This window comes from Ostrinia furnacalis, unplaced genomic scaffold (assembly GCF_004193835.3).
Source record: "Ostrinia furnacalis isolate ACB-3 unplaced genomic scaffold, ASM419383v2 OfSCF0322, whole genome shotgun sequence".
NCBI classification, from domain to species: domain Eukaryota; kingdom Metazoa; phylum Arthropoda; class Insecta; order Lepidoptera; family Crambidae; genus Ostrinia; species Ostrinia furnacalis.
Window position 1 is genome coordinate 770,264 of NW_021130561.1, and position 21,637 is coordinate 791,900.

The 21,637-nt window shown below is 38.9% G+C and overlaps 1 protein-coding gene across 1 annotated transcript in view; it reads right to left on the reverse strand.

Moving 5' to 3' along the window:
- LOC114360398 (inositol 1,4,5-trisphosphate receptor-like) overlaps positions 1–21,637 on the reverse strand; it is a 61,867-nt gene that overhangs the window by 14,616 nt on the left and 25,614 nt on the right. The window contains exons 5-14 of the mRNA XM_028315116.1: positions 17,605–17,724; positions 16,749–16,866; positions 11,147–11,259; positions 10,549–10,779; positions 8,830–8,942; positions 6,436–6,576; positions 5,570–5,654; positions 2,625–2,785; positions 1,650–1,815; positions 368–511 (exon numbers count right to left, since the gene is read on the reverse strand). Of these exons, the coding sequence (XP_028170917.1) occupies positions 368–511; positions 1,650–1,815; positions 2,625–2,785; positions 5,570–5,654; positions 6,436–6,576; positions 8,830–8,942; positions 10,549–10,779; positions 11,147–11,259; positions 16,749–16,866; positions 17,605–17,724 (1,392 nt within the window). The remainder of the gene's footprint in view (positions 1–367; positions 512–1,649; positions 1,816–2,624; positions 2,786–5,569; positions 5,655–6,435; positions 6,577–8,829; positions 8,943–10,548; positions 10,780–11,146; positions 11,260–16,748; positions 16,867–17,604; positions 17,725–21,637) is intronic.

The following is a 21,637-nucleotide window of genomic DNA, read 5'->3' on the forward strand; positions in this document are numbered from 1 at the left end:
GTTTAACTAAAATTACTAAAACACAGCAAATGTTCGTGAAGCGTTTGAGATTTTGCTTTCTGTCATCGCAAAGACGCAGTTGCACTTCATTTACGTTACAGCTTCGTTTGAACTTGCCATCAAAACGAAACCGCGATACGGATTTGTGATTTTCGTTCGTGTTTCAGTAACGTAATAACGTTGCAGCTGAAATTTTTTAGCGCAATCGGAACCTAGGCAAATATATTTTCAAATAAATATGTAAAACAAAAGCAACTTGATTTTAACTCAGACTTGTATAAATTATCTTACTGTGAACGTATTTTAGATTTTTTTCTGTTATATGATACATTTCAATATGATAAATGAAAGATATGACATAACTTACTTGATTTTTCCTATAGTCTTGTTGACTGAGTCGTAGTATCCGGTAGCAAAGCCGGAAAATGTACTTATAAGGGGCGTAGCGAGGGTCGCACAGATCCTCAATCTTCAAAAACGCCTCCCCTTCAGTCGTCTCTTGGAACGGGCCCTGGGAACAATAAGCATTTTATTTTATTTTATTTATTACGGTATACCAACCACATTACATACAAAGTTATTACATGAAAATCTTACATATAGAAGTTTAGTGTGTATGCATGCCAATAACAGGTACACACAGCTTTGGCTAATATACTTAGAACATTAGAACATTTTATTACTACAGGATGAACCTACAAAGGTACCAGTCATTTTCTAAGTATAGTTCAGATACTTGGCTCGGCCCGTATCTGGTTTTAATCTTACCAGCACTAAAGCTGAGATAAAATATACGAACAAATAATATTAAACGATAATTTTCAAAATGAAAATGAACAAAGTAAACATTTGATAATAATTCCAATAACACAGTTTAAATCATTCTTCATGCTTTTTAACTTTTAAGTGCGGATTGACTGAATGAACTCGCTTCGTAGTGGTTCCAGTTGGTTGACTCATAGATAAACAGATTCGTTTATTTCAGCTGATGTTTACAGCTGGACAAAGGCATCTTCTTAAGGATTTCCACAACGGCGGGTATTACGCTAGATCGTCAGTCCATCGAGTGGAAGGCCTGCCTTGACCTTGAGCCTTTTTATGAGGCCCGTAGTAAGTGACCACGTCTCCATTTCACAGAAAGAAAATGTGTCTCAGTGGACTGGTAGTGCCTGTTAAGTATACTTAACCTTTGTTTTGTCTCCTGTCATCCGCTTTGCACCGGAGAGAAGTCGAACCTTATACTTCGAACTCCTTCTATGTTCTTCTGATTAATGTCGTTGCGGCTCCAATGACAGTTTAACTTTCCCCCGGGATAAACTTGACCTTCACTGGTTGGGTTTTTATTGGCGGGCAAGCTGTAGATCCTGGCTAAAGCCTGGTCCGTGAGCACGTAGAATTTTGTCCAATGACCCCATGCTACCCATCCTTATCCCTCGCGCGTAATTATATTGCTGTCGCGACTGTGTGACGCGCGCCCGCAGTGAGTGTGCAAGCGCGACAGTAACATAATTACGCGCGAGCGATAAGGATGGGTAGCTTGGGGTCATTGGACAAAATTCTACGTGCTCACGGACCAGGCTTTACACAGGAGTTGCAGCGGTGGGAACAAGATGTGAGAAAAGTCCTGTTTTTGGTGTGTCTGCACGTACCTGGAGGATCTTGAACAGTTGCTTCAATATGTACTGCTCGCGCAGAAGTTTCTGGCGGTCTCGGTTGGGGTTCTCCACGACCAGTTCCAATGCTTCAGACTTGTTGGGCTCATTTTCGAAGCCCGCTATGAAGTACACTAGGTCTTGGAGCAGGCACGTTAGGGCCCTGGAATGGATACAAGGCGTTATACAAACAGAAAATTAATGCCGGCAGTACACTCTCGTCAATATATTGTTTAATATTTCATGGTCAATAACATAATTATTATTACTGACGGAATTGCTACCATATACTACAGTGGTAATAAAACACTGCGAAAGAGGGTAGACCGACATGTCTGCAAGTTTCCTCAGTTTCTCCGTGACCATGGCGCTTGCAACAGTGCCGAAATATCGGAAACTCAAAATTAAGGTTCACTCTCGTCAAGTCTCGTCCGAGAACTCTCACCCAGCCTCGCCCGAATGTCTCGCGAGTCAGCCCTATATGCTAACACGGGAGCTAGAGCGAGCGAGCGACAGTGAGATACTCCGAGACGTAGCGTGAGCTCCCTGTATATTCTCGCACTTGGTCTGTCTTGTGGTATCTCGGCGAGAATGTACTGGCGGGATAAAAGCTTTACAACAGTTTAGTTAATGAAAACATAATTGATTAATGTGACTTGAGCTCCTGTCGCTACTTCTTTTCACCACCAGACGATATGTTGTCAAGTTATATTTGAAACTTTTAAGGGTACAAGTTTAAATTGAAAAGATTTTGTGCCGAAAAGATGAAAGGGTTTTAGATGGTAACAGATTTAGGGCAGATGTATTAATCGTCAGATATATGTATTTTAACAGAAGAGTAAACTTATCATTCTGACATATTTCCCGTACTGAAAATGTCAATGTGCCAAACATAATATTCAGTTAGGCCGACGATTGAAAAGTCACCGCAATTTTAAATTGACTGGCCAACCTTGCAAAAATAGTACTTACTTCCGCTCGTTATGTTCTATATTTCCATGATGCAGTTTAGTCGACAAGGCAGAGAGCACCTTGCAAGCATCGTTAGCAAAATCCAAGTCCCTCACTTCACTTGGCGATACGGAGATCAGGGCAAAGGCTTCTTTATCTTCCTTCACCACTGAGCACCCCACCTGATACATAAAATCTTTTATGGGTCATTCCACAAAAATATGTAAACTCTTAGTCCGCGCCACATTTCACATGAAATATTTGTTAATATTTTATTCCAATTTTGTTAAATAATAGCTCGCAATGTGCTTTATTCATCACCCATTTATATTTTTTGAAACTATTTTTAAAACATCTTAAATTCCTTTTGAATGACCCAAAACGTCATTCCTTAGGCATGTCCGTCCGTACTCCAAAAGTTTGTGTTTTGGGACCCACATTTATAAAAACATCAACTTTATCCTTTGTTTTAATTAACGAATAATCTATTTATAGCCTGACCAGGAACATAAAAACCCTCGCCATGTTGCGGAAAACTAATGGTACTAATTTCTTTTAATGGCAACAGTAACTGAAAACTTCATTGTCATGTCACCTTGCATGTCAGTCTATTGCTGTCAAAGTGTAAACAAACTTTATTTTAAATGTGCGCAATTGATTTTGTGAATTAAATTGCTAAAATATTTTTATAGTCGTGAAAGAAAAGTGGTTCACGATGTGTTAATGTATTTGTCGAAGAGAAATATTAAGGGTTCGGACAATATTTTCATTGAATAATGTTTGCGACAAAGGTTGTCAAATTGACTGACATATTTATCGTATAGTACAGTCCACTATGAAAATTAGCTGTAGTCTGTTTCAACTACCTATTTTAAAGTTTTTTGTCACTTTCTAAGTTTTGAATTTTATGGAATTGGGAAAGAAGTACCGAGTTTGAAGCGTTCATGAGCAGACATTGCAGTTGAATATTCAAGTTCTGAATTTGATTATTGATGAATAATAAAATAAATCCTACTAGCTCCATTGATGGTTTCATTTAATTTATTTAAACCAGGTTACCTTTAATAATATTTTTCGTTAATTTATGAAAATATCAAATTAGCCCGTAATCCTGAATCCTGATACATAAATTTAGCCTATTAATTTAACACATGTACGACTGTACTCAGTGTTGCACTATCAAATGCAATTGAAGCGCCTCTATGCCAGGGTTTTTATGTTCCTGGTCAGGCTATACCTAAGCAACTGACTTCATACAGCACACAGTGTTTTATTTTGGCTTAGAAGCGGACATCCCTGTTTTATTAATTCAATCGTTAGATATTACTATTATGTATACAATTGATGAAGGAACTAGTAGTTGTATTTGTTTAGTTTCGAAGAAATATTCGATTTTGTGATTTTATAAAAAAAACTGTTTTAGAAGCATATTTTCTAAAAAAATTACATTAAGTCAGAATTTTGTAAATAAATTTACCTATCACTATAACGTCTACCTTTATGTAAAAATAAATGGTTATTGCTGCAGTAATTTAGGAATTATTTAATAATTTATGATTTTCAGAAAACATTTTTTTCTCTGTTGTCCTAGAAAAATGGCAGCTAGACTTACTTTATATTGATGCATGATATAATTATCTATAATACCTGAAAATATTACTTGCCTATCCCGTGGAAGTTCGAAGATATTTTAATTTCTATGAGTTTAGAAGATTTATATGTAAATAGGGTTGTCATCTAAATATTTTTTAGTTTTTTAAATGCCGTCCGTAACAATACGGTTTTAATGCCTTTGTTAGATAACTATTGAAATTCATTGCTTTTACCATTATTAATTTGTCTGGTCGAGTTTGATAATTATAGAGTTGGCCCTGTGGCGGCTTATTGGAAATCCTATCGTTTTCGAAACATCGATATATATGTTGCAGTCAAAACTCATAATCGATCAAAACCACTTTTGACTGCAAATTTCAGTTAATAGTGGTTTTGACCGATGGCCTTAGTCAATATTACTTTTGACAAATTTTTCTAGTCGTATCATCGAACTTCCACGGGATAGGCAAGTAATATTTTCAGGTATTATAGATAATTATATCATGCATCAATATAAAGTAAGTCTAGCTGCCATTTTTCTAGGACAACAGAGAAAAAAATGTTTTCTGAAAATCATAAATTATTAAATAATTCCTAAATTACTGCAGCAATAACCATTTATTTTTACATAAAGGTAGACGTTATAGTGATAGGTAAATTTATTTACAAAATTCTGACTTAATGTAATTTTTTTAGAAAATATGCTTCTAAAACAGTTTTTTTTATAAAATCACAAAATCGAATATTTCTTCGAAACTAAACAAATACAACTACTAGTTCCTTCATCAATTGTATACATAATAGTAATATCTAACGATTGAATTAATAAAACAGGGATGTCCGCTTCTAAGGCAAAATAAAACACTGTGCAGCATTACTCAGGCTCTAAATGTGAAAACATGTTAATGGTTATAAGTTTTCTAAAATGTTAGTCTACATAGTTTTTACACTGTATTGTTTTCCTTGTAAAATAAAAATAAATAAATAAATACTGTTGTGAGAAAATGTAACGTTGCAATTTAACTTCTTAACTGAATTGCACCACATAACTTTAACGATAACCGGTTACCGGTGTTTTTGTATGGAGTTTGACAGATTTTTGACGTTTGTTAAAGTTAAGTAAGATGGTACTACCCAGACTTAGGCTCAGTTGCGCCACCGTAACCGTAAAAATAACATTAATCGGTGCTTTTTGTATGGAGTTTGACAGATTTTTGACGTTTGTCAAAGTAAAAATAAGATGGTGCAACTCAGTCTTTATCCAGTCAATATCTCACCATTCGAATCTCAGTCAATATCGAAACAACAAGGAACTTAAAAACATATAAAAATTTACTAGACTGTGCTTTAAAATAAAATAAGTAATTAATCACCTTTGACATAACAGGTTTTTCTTCATCTTTGTCAATAGGTATGGAAGTTGAATGTACCCACGTATGCGTGCAAAGGTGCTGTAACCTGAAAAAAAAAACGCAGTTTTAGTGAGTAATTGCACACGGAGTTGAGTGCTCTTTGTCAAGGAGTCCCAGCATGCATTTATTACGTAAGACGATATAGGGGAGGGGGGGTCTACCATGTCTTATTTTTTCTTACAAGGAGGTGGAAAAAAATCTCGATAGTTCATACGTAAGATCATACAAAAATGCGCAAAGTTAATATCATACTTTGAAAAGCGCAGACAACCGCGCGGTTGCCGAGTTTTGCTCGGATGCGTACCTAAACCTATAGGTAAACGATTTCCATTTCCATGGGAACGGAACTGCGCCTCTCGCACTGCGCCTCCCGGGAATTCCCCGCTAGTGCACTAGTCGTCAATTTAAACGTGTATGGATTGATTCATCCACGAAGACGCGCCCCCCAATTCCACCATTCTTCCGCTAATGTTTAAGTGTTATCGGTACACGCTAAATTATTTATCCATGAGTCCACACGCACACTACAATAATGTCGCTCGGATTGCTCAGATCAAACTCCCCGCACCCCGCGCTTCCCTTGACCAAAAATTGGTCGGCCTATTCTCATTTTTTCTTATAATAGGGGCAGAGGGGTTAAAAAAAACTAGCGAAAATAGTCTTACGTAATAAATGAATGGCCCCTGAGTGTCTGTCGAAAAACGTCCGTATTTAGTATTTACCTGACGTAGGTTCATTGGTTGGGTTTTTGTGGCGGTCAAGCTGTAGATCCTGGCTACACAGGAGTTGCAGTGGTGGGAACAAGAGGTGGGAATAGTCCCGTTTACCTGACGTAGCTGCTCTGTGGCACGGGTGCGTCGGAGTGCGTCATGGTGGTCGGGTCCAATTCGAACAGAGTCGCGATTTCTGAGGAATGCGGGACAGATACCAGCTGGTATGCTGGCTCGCCTATCTCTACTGGGGCGTCACTGCAACAAAAAGATTAGTTTTGTAAAACCTTAGAGCTTAGACAATATAACATTCATAATTAAGTACGAAATCACTTTTTGAAGCTAAGAAACTACGTTCCGAAAACACCGGAGCGAAACTATTTCAGAATTACAATTGTCGCGTTTGCAACATTTTTTGGGGGGCTGGTCAGGTCTGATGATCGCATATTTATCTCTTAAGGTTCGGTCAAACCAACGCGATCACACGCGATCAGCCGGTGTGCAGCGATGGCCATCAATGCATTAAAGTCTGATCGCCATCGCTGCACGCCGGCTGATCGCGTGTGATCGCGTTGGTTTGGCTGAACCTTTAGGGTCATAGAACACTTATCAACTCGGAAAGGGACCATCACTGTATCATATCGAGCTATTCAATATTATCTGTATGAAACCCCTTACTGCAACGCACAATAATCGGAATCGTAACGTAATCGTCTTGCCTCAGGACAAACTAATCCCATCAAAAACAATACTTGTCAAAAAAACCAAGTCTCGCAACTCAGTTGTTCTACGGTAAAAAGTTGTGAGATCCATGTAATACCAAGTCCAGGCCAGGAAATCTTTAACGTTTTACATAAATATATTGACGGTTCTATATTGGCTCACATAAAATTCTAAATCCTATTCTTTGTCTTACTACCGATTTGTGTTCATAATAATCACTCTTCATAATTTTATTTTTCATACTTTTTTTATTCATACATTTTTATTACTACCATCGGAGCTCATAACAGTTAGTAATCATAATTTTTTTATCAATACTGTTACTACAAAGAACCATTTAAAATACATAATTTTTATTTTCAGATCTTTTTTCTTCATAACATTCATTGATCATATTGTTTTAATTAATAATGTTGTTACTAAGAACATACTTCAATCATTTCTTTTTGTATTTTGTAGACAGCAGTTATGTATCTAGAAAACTGGACCGAAATTGAAAAATTTTACTCGACTTGGCGGTTGCACTACCGTGCCCCCAAATATTTTAGTTTTTCCTTGATTCATACACCAAACACTACTTATATTCCAAATTTGAAGCTTCTAGGTCTGCTAGAAGTGCCTTAGAGTTTTGATGATCGGTGAGTCAGTCAGTGAGTCAGTCAGTGAGTGACAAAATTAAGTAACTTTGACCCGTTATAATTCTTAAACTACTGGTTCAAATTGAATGAAATTTTAAATATACCGTGTCTTTACAATGCCTGCATAGCTAATGAAAATTCAGCCTTCTAGTTTTATCTACAACGAAGTTACAGGCGGTCGAAAATGGCCTGAATTGTTTCGAGAAAAGGATGGTACGGCCGTGCCGCTTTTTTGCTCGACTTGGTGGGGGCACTGCCGTGCCCCCAGAACTAACTAGACATGTGTGGTCAACTAGCTTAAAGTTCGTCATTCGCTTACGTCTCATAATCCGCCAGTTTACGGCTCTTCGTCCATATCGTATTCAAACTGTTCAATCCAGCGTTCGGTAAGCCGTAAGCGCGGCGTCACCTACCCGAAGCAGAGTTGATGATGAGACCATAGGCGACACGGTGACGATCCCTATAGTCTCAAGTCGCCATTTACAACACCTACAGCAGGCCTGGCTCACTCCGCGCGGTACATCCGATAATTACCTACAGCGAAGCGCCCCGCCGGCGGGTATTATATCAGTCGAGTGTCACGCGCGCGCCCGTCAGGACGCTGGCGTGCGTTGTAGTACCTAATTCTACGATCGAAGTATTATTTAAAAATTGACTTAAAGAGAAAGAAATATTGTGCGGCGTTCGGGTGTTTAAATTCGAAAAGAAATCTACCGGATTTTATTTATCTTTTTTTTTTCGCTTCCCAAAGATGCTGAAAAGTATGTTGGCCATGTAGGTAATCAATAATTCTTAGGATAGTATAGGAACCTAACCTACCATGACTACTGCTCAGAATGCGTTCGTTAGTTTCAGCCAAATGACGTCCACTGCTGGACAAAGGCCTCTCCCACTTTTTAAGTATAAGTAGATTAATTTATTTTTTCACTAGACAGCAACCCTAACAGCGTAAAAAGAGTTCAGAGGCACGCGATAGAAAGAGTCAAAACTTGTAGGTGAATAAAATTGTAGGTACGTAGTGCTGTGCGAGCTGAATTCCACTGTATCGCGTCGTAGCAAGACTCGCATTCATTTAAATCGTCTTGCGGAGTAATCCTTCTGTACCTGTACTATTACTTATTCTGTGCCTACAGGAAGAGTATGTACTCACGGCGGTCGATTACACGCCTCTGCTGCTAAGTAGTGTCCTGTCGCGAGGTGCTTGAACCGGAATATCGAGTTCCAATGGCCGGCGCCGCCGCGGCATGGGTCGTGTTGCACCACCTGCAGACAATATGACGCTGTAGATAATAATATACAGACGGCACATCAAATCATACATTTGTGTTATAAAAATTGTACTACCTATCAATTTTACCAATCCTTTATCTTTCAATTATTGTATGCCCATGCGGCGGAACACAGCTGATCTATTATAACAATTTTATGACCTGACATATGTGTCACCTGTGCGTACGGTTACCTGTGATTTCACAATAAAAACAATTTGAATTTGTAGGAAACTCAACCCTATTACAACTGAATAAAAGACACCAGAGTATTTAGCTTGATGTGGCACGGTTCACCTGCAGATACAATACGAAAGGCTATACATATTTAGGACGTACGGACTCCTGACCTCGTTCTCCCCGAGTGTCTTGCCGCAAGTAGCGGGACGCTACACAACGCTACAGGATGCTACAGATGACTCCTGACCTAACGAGATCAGGCCAGGCGCTCTGGGAGATTGTTCCCAGAGCACCTTGCTGCTGGAAGCAGGACGCTACATGACGCTACAGTACGCTACAGATGACTGCTGACCTCGATCTCCCAGAGCGCCTTGCTGTTGGTAGCAGAACGCTACATGACGCTACAGTACGCTACGAGACGCTACAATCTTATACATCAGAGCCCTCCTGGCCTCGATCTCCCACAACGCCTTGCACCTTGCTGCTGGTAGCGGGACGTTACATAACGCTACAATACGCTACAGATGACTCCTGACGTCGATCTCCCAGAGCGCCTTGCTGCTGGTAGCGGCACGCTACATGATGCTACAGAACGCTACAAATGACTCCTGACCTCGATCTCCCAGAGCGCCTTGCCGCTGGTAGCGGGACGCTACATGACGCTACAGATGACTCCAAATCTCGATCTCCCAGAGCGCCTTTCTGCTGGTAGCGACACGCTACATGACGCTACAGAACGCTACAGATTACTCCTGACCTCGATCTACCAGAGCGTATTCTGCTGGTAGCGGGACGCTACAGTACGCTACAGAGGACTCCTGACCTCGATCTACCAGAACGCCTTTCTGCTAGTAGCGGGACGCTACAGTACGCTACAGAGGACTCCTGACCTCGATCTCTTACAAAACCTTGCGCCTTACTGCTGTTAGTGGGACGCTACTAGACGCTACCGTACGCTACAGAACGCTACAGATGACTCCTCACCTCGATCTCCCAAAGCGCCTTGCTACTAGTGGCCGCAGTGGCACTAGATCGGCCGGTGGTGCGCAGGAACACATGGTGCCGCTTGCGGTATTCATCCATGGTCAGGAACTTCTCTTACTCCACTAATACACGACGCTACGGGACGCTACAATCTTATACATCAGAATACTTCAGACCTCGATCTGCCAGAGCGCCTTGCTGCTAGTAGCGGGACGCTACAGTACGCTACAGAGGACTCCTGACCTCGATCTCCCAGAGCGCCTTGCTGTTGGTAGCAGAACGCTACATGACGCTACAGTACGCTACGAGACGCTACAATCTTATACATCAGAGCACTCCTGACCTCAATCTCCCACAACGCCTTGCGTCTTGCTGCTGGTAGCGGGACGCTACAGTACGCTACGGGATGCTAAACTACGCTACAAATGACTCCTCACCTCGATCTCCCAAAGCGCCTTGCTACTAGTGGCCGCAGTGGCACTAGATCGTCCGGTGGTGCGCAGGAACACGTGGTGCCGTTTGCGGTACTCATCCATCGTCAGGAACTTCTCTTGTTCGGCGTGGAATAACCGCACCACGTCTCCACCCTTCAGGATCTCCTCCTGGTTCTCCTTGTGTTCGAGGAACAGCGTCACCTTCCATGACGTCGACGAGTTTACGACGTTCACCTGGAAAAATGTTGAAGTATTTTTAGTAACAGTTTTCCCTCCAGGTAATAATAATATGTAAAGAGGATTTAGAATAAGTTTTGATGATATTTCGAGACCCGATTGGGAGGCTCACGTGATTACCTGATTAACTACAACAGAACGAGTCCACTAACCTTAAATAAGATAGAGAATATCATGCCTACAAACCACAAATAAGCTAGTTCTTTTTGGGTCAATTCGATATTTAACAGGATTTATGATTTTTTAATAAGCCACAGTGAAACTGGCTCGAAGTCTATACTTTATCTTCGTTTGATTGGTTTGTTATTCAAAAAGAATCAAGAATTTAAAGTGTAACCTAACCTAGCTACCCTAAGTTACCCACCTCCATACAGCCGGCATTGTCAGGTAGTTCATGGTTAGAGGACACGTGTAAGACTTGTTGACCTGCATTCACGGGGTTCATGATGACCTTGTCGCCAACCACCACATTGTCGCCTGGAAATAAACAGGGTTTTATTTTATCTGATATGTGGCAGAAGAGCAGACGGATCACGCTGCCCTTTTTACACCCGCAACATCAGTGAAGCTTCCCCGATTGAGCCCATTGAAGTAATATTACTACGTATAGAACAGACATCGCGAACAAAATATGTACAGTGCGGGGTGCGGGGCGGGAATTTGACGGACAGCTGTCAGTCAAATCCATGACTATCAAGTTTCATAATTTATGGCGATAAAATCTGCACCAGAAAATGTCGTACTTCATTGATAGGATTGCACGAATAGTGACGTTCCTGCGGTCGCCTCATCATAGACATTGTGAATCGATTGTGAAAATAAACAAATCGGCTAAATTGTGTTAAATTTTCATGGTGCTCAATAGCAAAAAGGTTCAGCTACTTACATTATTTTATTATATTGTGCGTTTCCTGTAATGTAATCTAAGCTCCCCTCCCTTAGACTTAAATTAGCCCTCCTAGACAAGTGACAAAACGTAGCAGTTGAAACATTCGAAATCACTTCGCTCTGCCGTTTTTTGGTGTTAGTTACTTCACTCTGTGATGCGATTTTAAAATTACAACTGGCGATTCCGAATTCACAACTGAGGGGACTGAGGCTAATCGTGTTACTTGTGCTACAAGTGCGTATGGGCTTCATACTGATGCTTAAGCCATTAATTATTTTTCTTCCCGATTAAAATCTAATGTAATCGATAATCGCCTTGAGAATCGTTAACTGGTATTTTCTAATTCGATAAAAAAATTACCCATCTCTAGTTTAAAACTGTCATCCAACAGCGCACGAAATATTATGAGTTATAGATAATGATACCATTACAGAGGCGACACTTCGTTTACGTTTAGTTTCTGCCTATTGAATTGGATACTGTAAGGAAACATCGTCATCATCATTTTAGCTACTGGACGTCCACTGCTGAACAAAGGCCTCCTCTAATGATTTCCACATCGCCCAGTTGATAGTGGCCTGCACCCAGCGTCTTCCTGCTATCTTCAGTCAGTCCATCTTGAGATTTTAGAAAAATTCCCACTCGTCACGGTAGGAACAAAGCTAGGGATGACCCACGCCTTCATTCCAGAACCAATAAAATAACTGAAAGTCAGAAACTTTCAGTTATTTTATTGTCTCTATTGTTAACTATCTCAGTGGTTGAGTACACGTATAATAGCTGTGAGGTAGAAGTTACGGGACTATTCCCACCTCTCCTTTTCACCGCTGCATCTCCTGTGTAGCTAGCACCTAGACTAGTTGATTTAAAGCCAAGGTATATCAGTTTTTAGGTAATGACTTAGTGCATCTAAAAATGTAAAACTTTCTAGTTTTTTGTAACATTGAAAAATCTAAAAAGAAGCATCATTTTTTTTACCAAGTGTTTCTAAGAAATTTAAATGGAAGCTTTTGATGACAACGTATTGCTTACTTTTTCAGCTGTCGAACGAATCACTTTTATACTCATAGGTCCTGTACATCGGTAGATTTGGTAAATAAATGAATCCATCCGGACTCAGAAACTAAAAAAATTAAAATAGCTGTAATTTTTTAATACTGGATTTGTCGATTAAATTGATCATATTACTGCGCCCTAACGGGTCGGACACTGGTGACCAGACACACTGTACAATTATTATAATTTTAGCCTATCTCGTGAGCTAGGTGTCAATAATTAGGGTGATTTACTAACTAACCAGTCGCATACGAACAACAGCAGTGAGATTCAAACAAGTTTGATCCATGATGCCGCACGACTATTGTGTGAGCCCACCCGTAACCCAAGCTTATTTAGCTTAACACAAGGGGCTGGACGGGACTATTAGTAATTTGTGCAATACAAAGTGCTTATAATCTTTAAAAAAATCTTTTTATTGCTGTATTTAACCTTCCTTTCGTATACTAATTTATGCGTCAGTGTCAAGTCTGCGATTTTTATTCTTTGAAATTTTCGTAAAATGGCTGCCGCCGCGGTGACGCCTTGTAATTAACAAATTAAAATTAAATTAGTGTTTTAAAGTGCATAAATGTACAACTTAATGGTAAAAAGTCATTCCTTGATTTTTACTTAATATGTATCTGGAGTTATTTGAACAGTATTTTCGTCTATAGGATGGCATATTTCAAAAAACAAAACTGCACTCAAGCGTGTTGTCACAGCAACCGCTGAGCACATACTAATTGAATTTCGGTCCGTGGACCTATTTACGTGCCAGAAACAGTCTAGTTGACATGTCTTCTCTAGTACGTAGTACATTATAACTCAATGATTGAGCCTCCGGTTCCCTCACTCACTCGGCTAAATGCAAATCTATGAAGTAATTAGAGCTACCGTATTGGGATGGTGCGACTGTAAAGTCCTGTCACTCGCTATTAGCGAGACAGTAGCCAATTGATGAACGCTGGAGCGATAAAAGGGCTATCGCATTTGCACTCAGCAGTTGGGCTAAGATTCGCGCCGTGATAATATCGTATCGATAATTTTAGACGACAAAGTGCTACTCTCTTCGTACAAATTCGATAAAAGCCTCGAAAGCCTAGCGCGCATCCTAGGCCTACAGGACAGGAAACATGATAGCCGTTTGTTCTTGAGTCTTTGTTAGCATTTGAAATACAGGGTTTTACTGTCGTCTCTACACCAAAATGATTTAAATAACCATATATTGAGTGGTGATTGTATATTCAAAAATGTAATAAATAAAGCAGCAAATGAAACCAATATTATAAGCTTGCATTATCACAATAACACGTAAGCTTCCATAAATACATTCATTGTTAGATAATACGAATTATTTTCATATTTTGCGATAAGCCGTTGAATATCAACAACACAGGACGGTCGAAACTGACTTAAAAGGGTTTAGATCCCTTCATTGTAGCCACAACGACTGAATTTATTTTCAGTGGGCATCAGTAAATATTTATGGAGTATCCCTTATGCCAAATTGATACTTGACGCCTTCGCAAAAAGGCAAATGGGAAAATTCATCGCTTTTTTAAGCTTTAGAAACCGATATTAAGGTTTAACCGTTTTATTTTCCGTACAGCCCGCATATAAAGTAAATTGTTCTTTTGTGTACACAACTACACACTACCTTTATCATTATGAAAATACGAGAGAAAAGATATACTCATTCGAAATGTTTTTTGTTAAGTGTAATTGCAATTTACAATCTTTCTACATTATTGCAGTCATACAGTTCGGGAAAGAAATCAGTAGGCAGCGAGTTTCAGTCCCTATAGGTGTACCAGAATCTCATGGCAAACAAAAATATTGGAAAAGTGTGTTTTTCATATGGCCATTGTCTATGGCTTTATTGTCACCTGTCAAAGTAAATCAAGAGATCTGTCAGCCGCTGCAGAAATTTTGTAATCTCTTCATGCCTATTTGTTATTTTTGTGAAAAAGACGAAAAAACTCAAGCAAGTCATATTGTTTTCAAAGTGTATTGTAAAATAAGGCATAATTCGAAGTCAATCTTTGATTTTAAAGCGCGTCGTTGAGTTGACAGTAAGTTGGAGTGAAATGTTTTGATACTTACCTACATTTAGTTTATTACCTAACTGCGTCAGAAGGAGGGTTATGTTTATTTTATATTATTCTTACCTAATAGCTGCTTTATCGGGGTTTTCAGGTGTATTTCATGCATTGGTGCAGAGGAATGGTGAAAATGTTATGACCATGTAAAGAAAATTGAAAAAGATTTCATCAAGCAAGTTTGAGTAATTGAAATGCTGAAAAAGCGATTTATATTATACAGGGTGGCCCAGAAGAAAATTCACTTTTGAAAATTTAAAGAAACGAAAACTGTACATTTTTGTAGAACTTTAATTAATGCAATTTAAAGGAAATTTCATGCAATTTATTTTTAAATTTACTTTCTTTTTTAAATTTGATCGTACATGTGATTCCCTTGACATTTACAACATTCGGTCAACATGCATAAAAATTTTGGAAAACTTTCGTTAGAGTTACTTCGAAATGGATTCAGGATGGATGAATGCTTCAGAGTTTTTGGATTATTAGAGTATAACACTGCTCATAACGTAACCCCACAAAAAGAAGTCTGCTGGAATGAGATAAAGGCTTCTTAGTGGCAATGAGATTCTGATTTCACACCTGCTTAATTGGTTTGTTGCATCGAAAGGATGATTGATTTTTGATAGCGCTATAGTGGCATGCTGAAAGGCTTCTTGATTTCAAAGTGCCAAGTTTCGCAAGGTTATGACAGGAGCACTTTGTTTCATCAAGATGGGGCTACGTGTCACACTTCAAATGAGAGCATTTGGATGGTAAGAGACATGTTCCCACAAAAAAATAATTTCAGGCAGGGGTGACATCCCCTGGCCACCAGGAAGTCCTGATCTCACTCCAGAAAACTCCTTTTTGTGGTGTTACCTTAAGAATAGAGTATACTTTTATAATCCAACAACCATGCAGCAACTGAAGCTGAACATTCGGCAAAAAATGGAAAATAAGTTTCGAGGTAATTCTAACGAACGCATTTCAAGATTTTGATGCATGTTGATCGAATATTGTAAGCGTCAAGGAAATCTCCTGGACGATGTAATTTAATAAAGGTAAATTTAATAACAAATTCCATTTCATTTTCTTTGAATTGTAATGAATAAAGTTCTACAAAATTACACAGAATTTTTTTCCTTGAATTTTCAAAAGTGAATTTCTTTCAGGGCCACCCTGTATTAATACCTGTTTAACTTGTGATCTATTTGAAGAACAAGAAATGCAAGTGGAGTTCTTAGAATCGTTTTCTAGTTCTGAATGAAGTGATAAGTTATAAGTATGATACTTAATAAAATTATTTACAGTAATATACGGTTTACTTATTTTTCAAGACATGTTCCTATGTTAAAAACCCGATGTAACAACATTCTTCATACACATACCTAAAATGTATAGGTAGGCATTCGTACTTCATGTTCATTAATATTAGTCATAAATAAAAATTAAATAGTATCAAGATCGTTTGATCCAATTTCCCCAGTATTGCACTCAACAAAGTTTATTTTCCCCATTTGCCATGAGATTCTGGTACACCTATAGCTATTTGCTTTATAAAAAAGTTTGCAAAACGTAAATTAATGTCGTGAACGACATCATTAACAGGTGATATGACACTACTTCAATGAATAAGAGTTTCATAGACTGCAGACTTTTTATCGACCGATAGTTTGGATGATTCGTCAGGCTGTTAGGCCCAGTTTCCACTGAGGCGGACCGGAGCGGAGAACTGTCGGGCGGACAAATTTTTCTATAGAATTTGACAGCAGCGGCGGCGCGGCGCTGAGCGGACCGGTGCAGAGCGGAGAAAAGATGTGGAAATAATTAAATCTAATTGGTTATTCAAAACATTTCTCTGTTCCGCTCCGCCTTCGTGGAAACTGAACCTTAATCAGGGAGAGGGCTTTGATAGCCTCTTCCTGATGAATACGTCAAATATGAATCAAATCACTCACCAGTCGACCGGAGTTTGTAGAATGGCATGACATAGAACCATGAGCCCTCATTACCATTTGCGTCTAAATGCACACGCATCGCGTTCTTCTCTAATAGCGCTGGTAGGCGCTTATTTACCTGTGGATATACAAAAAAAATCAAATAGGTCTATTCAGTAATCATTCCTAAAAAATTTGGCTGGTTTCACTACTCTTTAGTCACTCGAGTATACAGGATAAGGCCTACAGTATCAAGAATTAGAATCTGACACCGTACAGTATGGCCAACTACCCACAAAGAACCACCATTAGAAGAAAATCCCATTGCGTTGGGAAAGTGAATAAATTTTTGCAACAGATATGTGGAATTTTAGACGTAGGCAGGATAAGCCCACCCCCCTCTTCCTCTGAATATCGTGAAAGTCGACTAAAGGCGCCTTTAAAATAGAGGCATGAGGAAGCGCTGCAGTGGCGCCACTGTGACACTAAATTGTATGAAAACTAGTAGTGGCGTGGCAAGCGCGCCACAGTGGTGACGCTTCCCTCTAATTTGTCCTGCCTTTAGGGACAAATGCAAACATCAGACCTCCCCAAACCACATAGCGCCCTCGCCAGATGGGTTGGGCAATTGCAGGTCAAATCTTGGATTTGCTTCAGTTAATTTTAGAGAGTAGATGTAGTAGAGGTAGCAGGGAAGCGCTGGACGCAGGCCGCTACCAATCGATCAACGTGGAAAGCATTAGGGGAGGCCTATGTTCAGCAGTGGACGTCCTATGGCTGACATGATGATGATGATGATGATGAGATGTAGTATAAATGACCTTATAAATAATGATGATACATGAGGTGTTATGTATTACACTTGTACTGTACTCACAGTCAGATATTTATTGGACTTCACGTGCAGCAGTTGTATCACGCTTCCGTACTGCACAATGGTCCCTAGTAGTTTCTTATTCTCCAGCTCGTTCTGCTTCTTTTCTATCTCCGCTGCATGCTGGAATAAGAACACATCAATTTAGCCGTATGGAACGGAAAACGCAGCGTGGAACGTACACCCACAAGGTGGACCGACGTCATCAAAAAGGTAGTAGGAAGGTGCTGGACGCAGGCCGCTACCAATCGATCAACATGGAAACTATTGGGGGAGGCCTATGTTCAGCAGTGGACGTCCTATGGCTGAAATGATGATAATGATGAGCCGTATGGTTCCAGCAGAGTAGCATAGGACCACCAGAAATTACTGTGGGTCATCTTCCTATAGCCAACTGTTTTTACTGGTTGGTAACTATGTATTAACATATCGACGGTGAAATGACAATACCTCCTATAACTGTATTTATTTTTTTGGTTTTCAGGAGAAAGAAAAAAATACGTTTACTTGCGCATATAGCAGCTATTTCCACAAAGTTTTATCAGTTTTATTGTTATCTAAAAACAAATATCAGTTAGGAGAAAAAGGACAATGACCAAAAATGTATGGAGTGTGGTCCAAATGTCCACCACTAACGAAACCTATGTGTAGTAAAATAGTCTGCTAAATACTGATTCATTATAACCAAACCGCAATAAAAAATATGCTGTCAGTAAAAAGTTATGATTGAATGAAAAGTCTGTTTTTTACCTTTTCATCCGAAAAATGTTCTTGATATCATTCTATCCATTGCACATTTTGGACTAATCTACGCATATTATGTCATGTCGCATGTGGCGCGTGGTTATAGATGAATTTTATTAAATATTATACTAGCTGTGCCTACGACTTTGTACGCGTGAAAATAGTTTGAATAATATTTCCCATTTTTACAACATTTGTCTTTACTGCTCCGCCCCTATTGGTTGTAGGGTGATGTTATTTATCCTAAAACCATCCTTGATAAATGGGCTATCCATAACAAATAGAATTTTTCAAATCGGAACAGTAGTTCCTGTGATTAGCGCGTAAACTACTACAATTTTTCAAACAGTCGTAACTTTTTACTGACAGCTTATTTTTTTTTCGTCTCATATGAAAGTTAATCTCTATTTAATGGACTAAAAGCCCATATAGGTCTCATTAGTGGTGGACATTTGGACCACTTTTGGTCATTGTCCTTTCGAATGGAAAAAGTCCACGCGAAATTTAAGCCTATTGTATTAAGAAAATCGATTTTTTTAAATGTTACTTAGGAGGTATTGTCACTATTATCTGTGGCTAGGGTGCGTCACACTGCAATCGCCAATGTATAGTACCTACTCCAATGTATGAATAGTAAGTTCTAGGATACTGAATCTACTTCCTGATTCGCAGTTAGCATTATAATCTATTCCAATGTTTAGTTGTATAAAGTCACATCAAATTACGAGTACATTGTAGTGTACAATGTTTTGATGACTGTAGCTTTCTGATAATTTTGAAGAATTATTATGTCTTTGTAGTTTCCTGACAAATACGAGTATATCTATGTCAACCACAGTCAACATCTTTCACCAGTATTAACCGCATAAAAAAAGCTTTAAAAAACTCTTTCAAAACATAAAGATTTATCCGAGAATAAAATCTGAAATAAAACTTTCTATATCAACACTGCGATCGAAATTAAACAGCGCGCTAAAGAAATCGAGTCTGCCTCGAAGAATCCGCGCCTTTGAAGTGAAATTCAAACAAAAGTTTATAAATACGCTTCAGAAGTGCCACGGGACGGCATAACTTTCTTTGAGTAATGCCTATTTGCCTATGGTAATGCCAAAGATTGGTGTATGTTGTTTTATGGAATATTTTCTACTGCCGCGAACGTCTCTATGATTTATGGGAATTAATATTTTGCCGTGACAAATGTATGTGGTTCATTGGGACTATGCTTTGATTGAAAGTCAAGCATAGCACATGAAGCTAAACACTATGCTATCTTAAGCCTCTTGTATAATACGTACGATTTCGCTAAAAATGTAGTCAGATGTCATTTATGCCCACAAGCGACCTTCCTTGTTCAGTTTTACGAATTGTCACCATATTTTTGGAAATAAATAATTTTCTTTCTATTATCTCAATAAAATAGGAAATCGTAAGATGACATACAAAATAACGGATTCAATACAGTTGTATAGCTGCTGGCATATCCAGAAAACAAAGTGCAGACAAAAGCATAAACTTCAAAATAAAAAGAATAATAATAAAAAAAACCCTGCCTTGCAGACCCATTATTCATGGTTAACACAAAAAAATACAATAATAAATGGTTACAAGTACAAAACATACAAAAGAAGACATAAATTAAGAGATTTCAAAATCGGACGGACGACCTACATTCAAATCACCCAATTAACAATCAAATTAGATTTGTGTCTCCGATGTGATGTAACACCACATTAATGTCACCATAATGCACGCCAAAAGGTTTTAGGGTTCTACCACACTGCTTTGAAAAGAACTTCTATGCGGTTATTTAACAGCAGCTTCTAAAAGGGCAATATTTTTCTGAAATATGAGACTGCAATGGGCTGGCAACATTGCAATATTGCAGTGTCCCGGCCATTTCGACAGCCCGACCCTTGTTGAAGCGTCGCTCCAGGAACTTTACCACCGCCGTAAAGTTGCTTCTCTAACGGTTTTCTACAGGCTACACTTCGGAGAATGTGCGAAGGAATTATATAACTTAATTCCACCAGCCCCTTTCCATCACCGGGGAACCAGACGCAGGCTAGCGTACCATCCCTACATTGGCGACATTCCACCAGCTCGCACTAAGCGTTTCGACGACTCCTTTATAATGCGAACAGCTAGGGACTGGAATTCGCTGCCTGCTGCTGTATTTCCTGAACACTATAATCCGGGCGTTTTCAAGGCGAGAGTGAATAGGCACTTACAGGGCAGATATGTACCATCCTAGACTGCATCTCACTTAACACCAGGTGCGATTGCGGTCAAATACCTGCCTTGTCTAGCATAAAAAAAAATAAAAAAATTTAGGTCCCAAAAGTGCAACTACATCTATGTATACTAATATTATAAATGCGAAAGTAACTCTGTCTATCTGTCTGTCTTGCTTTCACGCCTAAACCACCACCGATTTTGATGAAATTTGGCATAAAGATAGTTTGAATCCCGGGAAAGGACATAGGATAGTTTTTATCCCGGTTTTTGAAAGAAAAGCAAGTATTGTAATAAAATAAAAACATTGGTCATCAAGAAGATCTTTTAGGTTTCAAATCATGCTTTACATTGGATAAGAAAGTAATACAGAAAACGTATTCTTGAAGACATTAACACTTTATTTTATCATAGTAATAAGTTTCTCATTCGTTAAAAAGAGTTCGTTAATTCCTTCAAAAAAAATTTTTCAAAAGTATGTGATTCTCCTGAAATTATTACCTATTGGTATTGTCTATCACTGTCCCTCCTGCAAGCATTTCATTATGAGTGCAAACAAAAGAGATTGAAACTGACTAAAAGATTTGATAAAATTAAAAAACAGTATCTAGCTACATAGTTAAGGAGTAGCTTTTGATAAAACGTGTCTTCCGCCTTACCCTGCTGGTAAAAGATTAATGTATCTGCTGGCAAAATAAACAATGTCGAATGCTCTAATGGAGCCATCCGTCAAAGTGACGACTGCTAAGGACGTAGCACATTTATCAACCCGGAAAGGGATCGTAATCGTATTAACTCCATATTGCAACGCACACTTATCCGCACCGTAACTTAAACATCTGGCCTCGCGGTTGACAGCGCTTGAAAGGCGATGACAGCTCGCGAAAGGCGATACGGTGTTGATTCTTTCCGAGTTGATAAGTCTGCTATGACCTTTATGCATGGAAGTGACACTTCTGTGATTGATAAAGGTGGAAAGCTACAAATATAATATTGGACTTTACAGGGGATATTATAAATTGTAATATAAAAACTTTGATAATATGATTTAGAAAGTTAG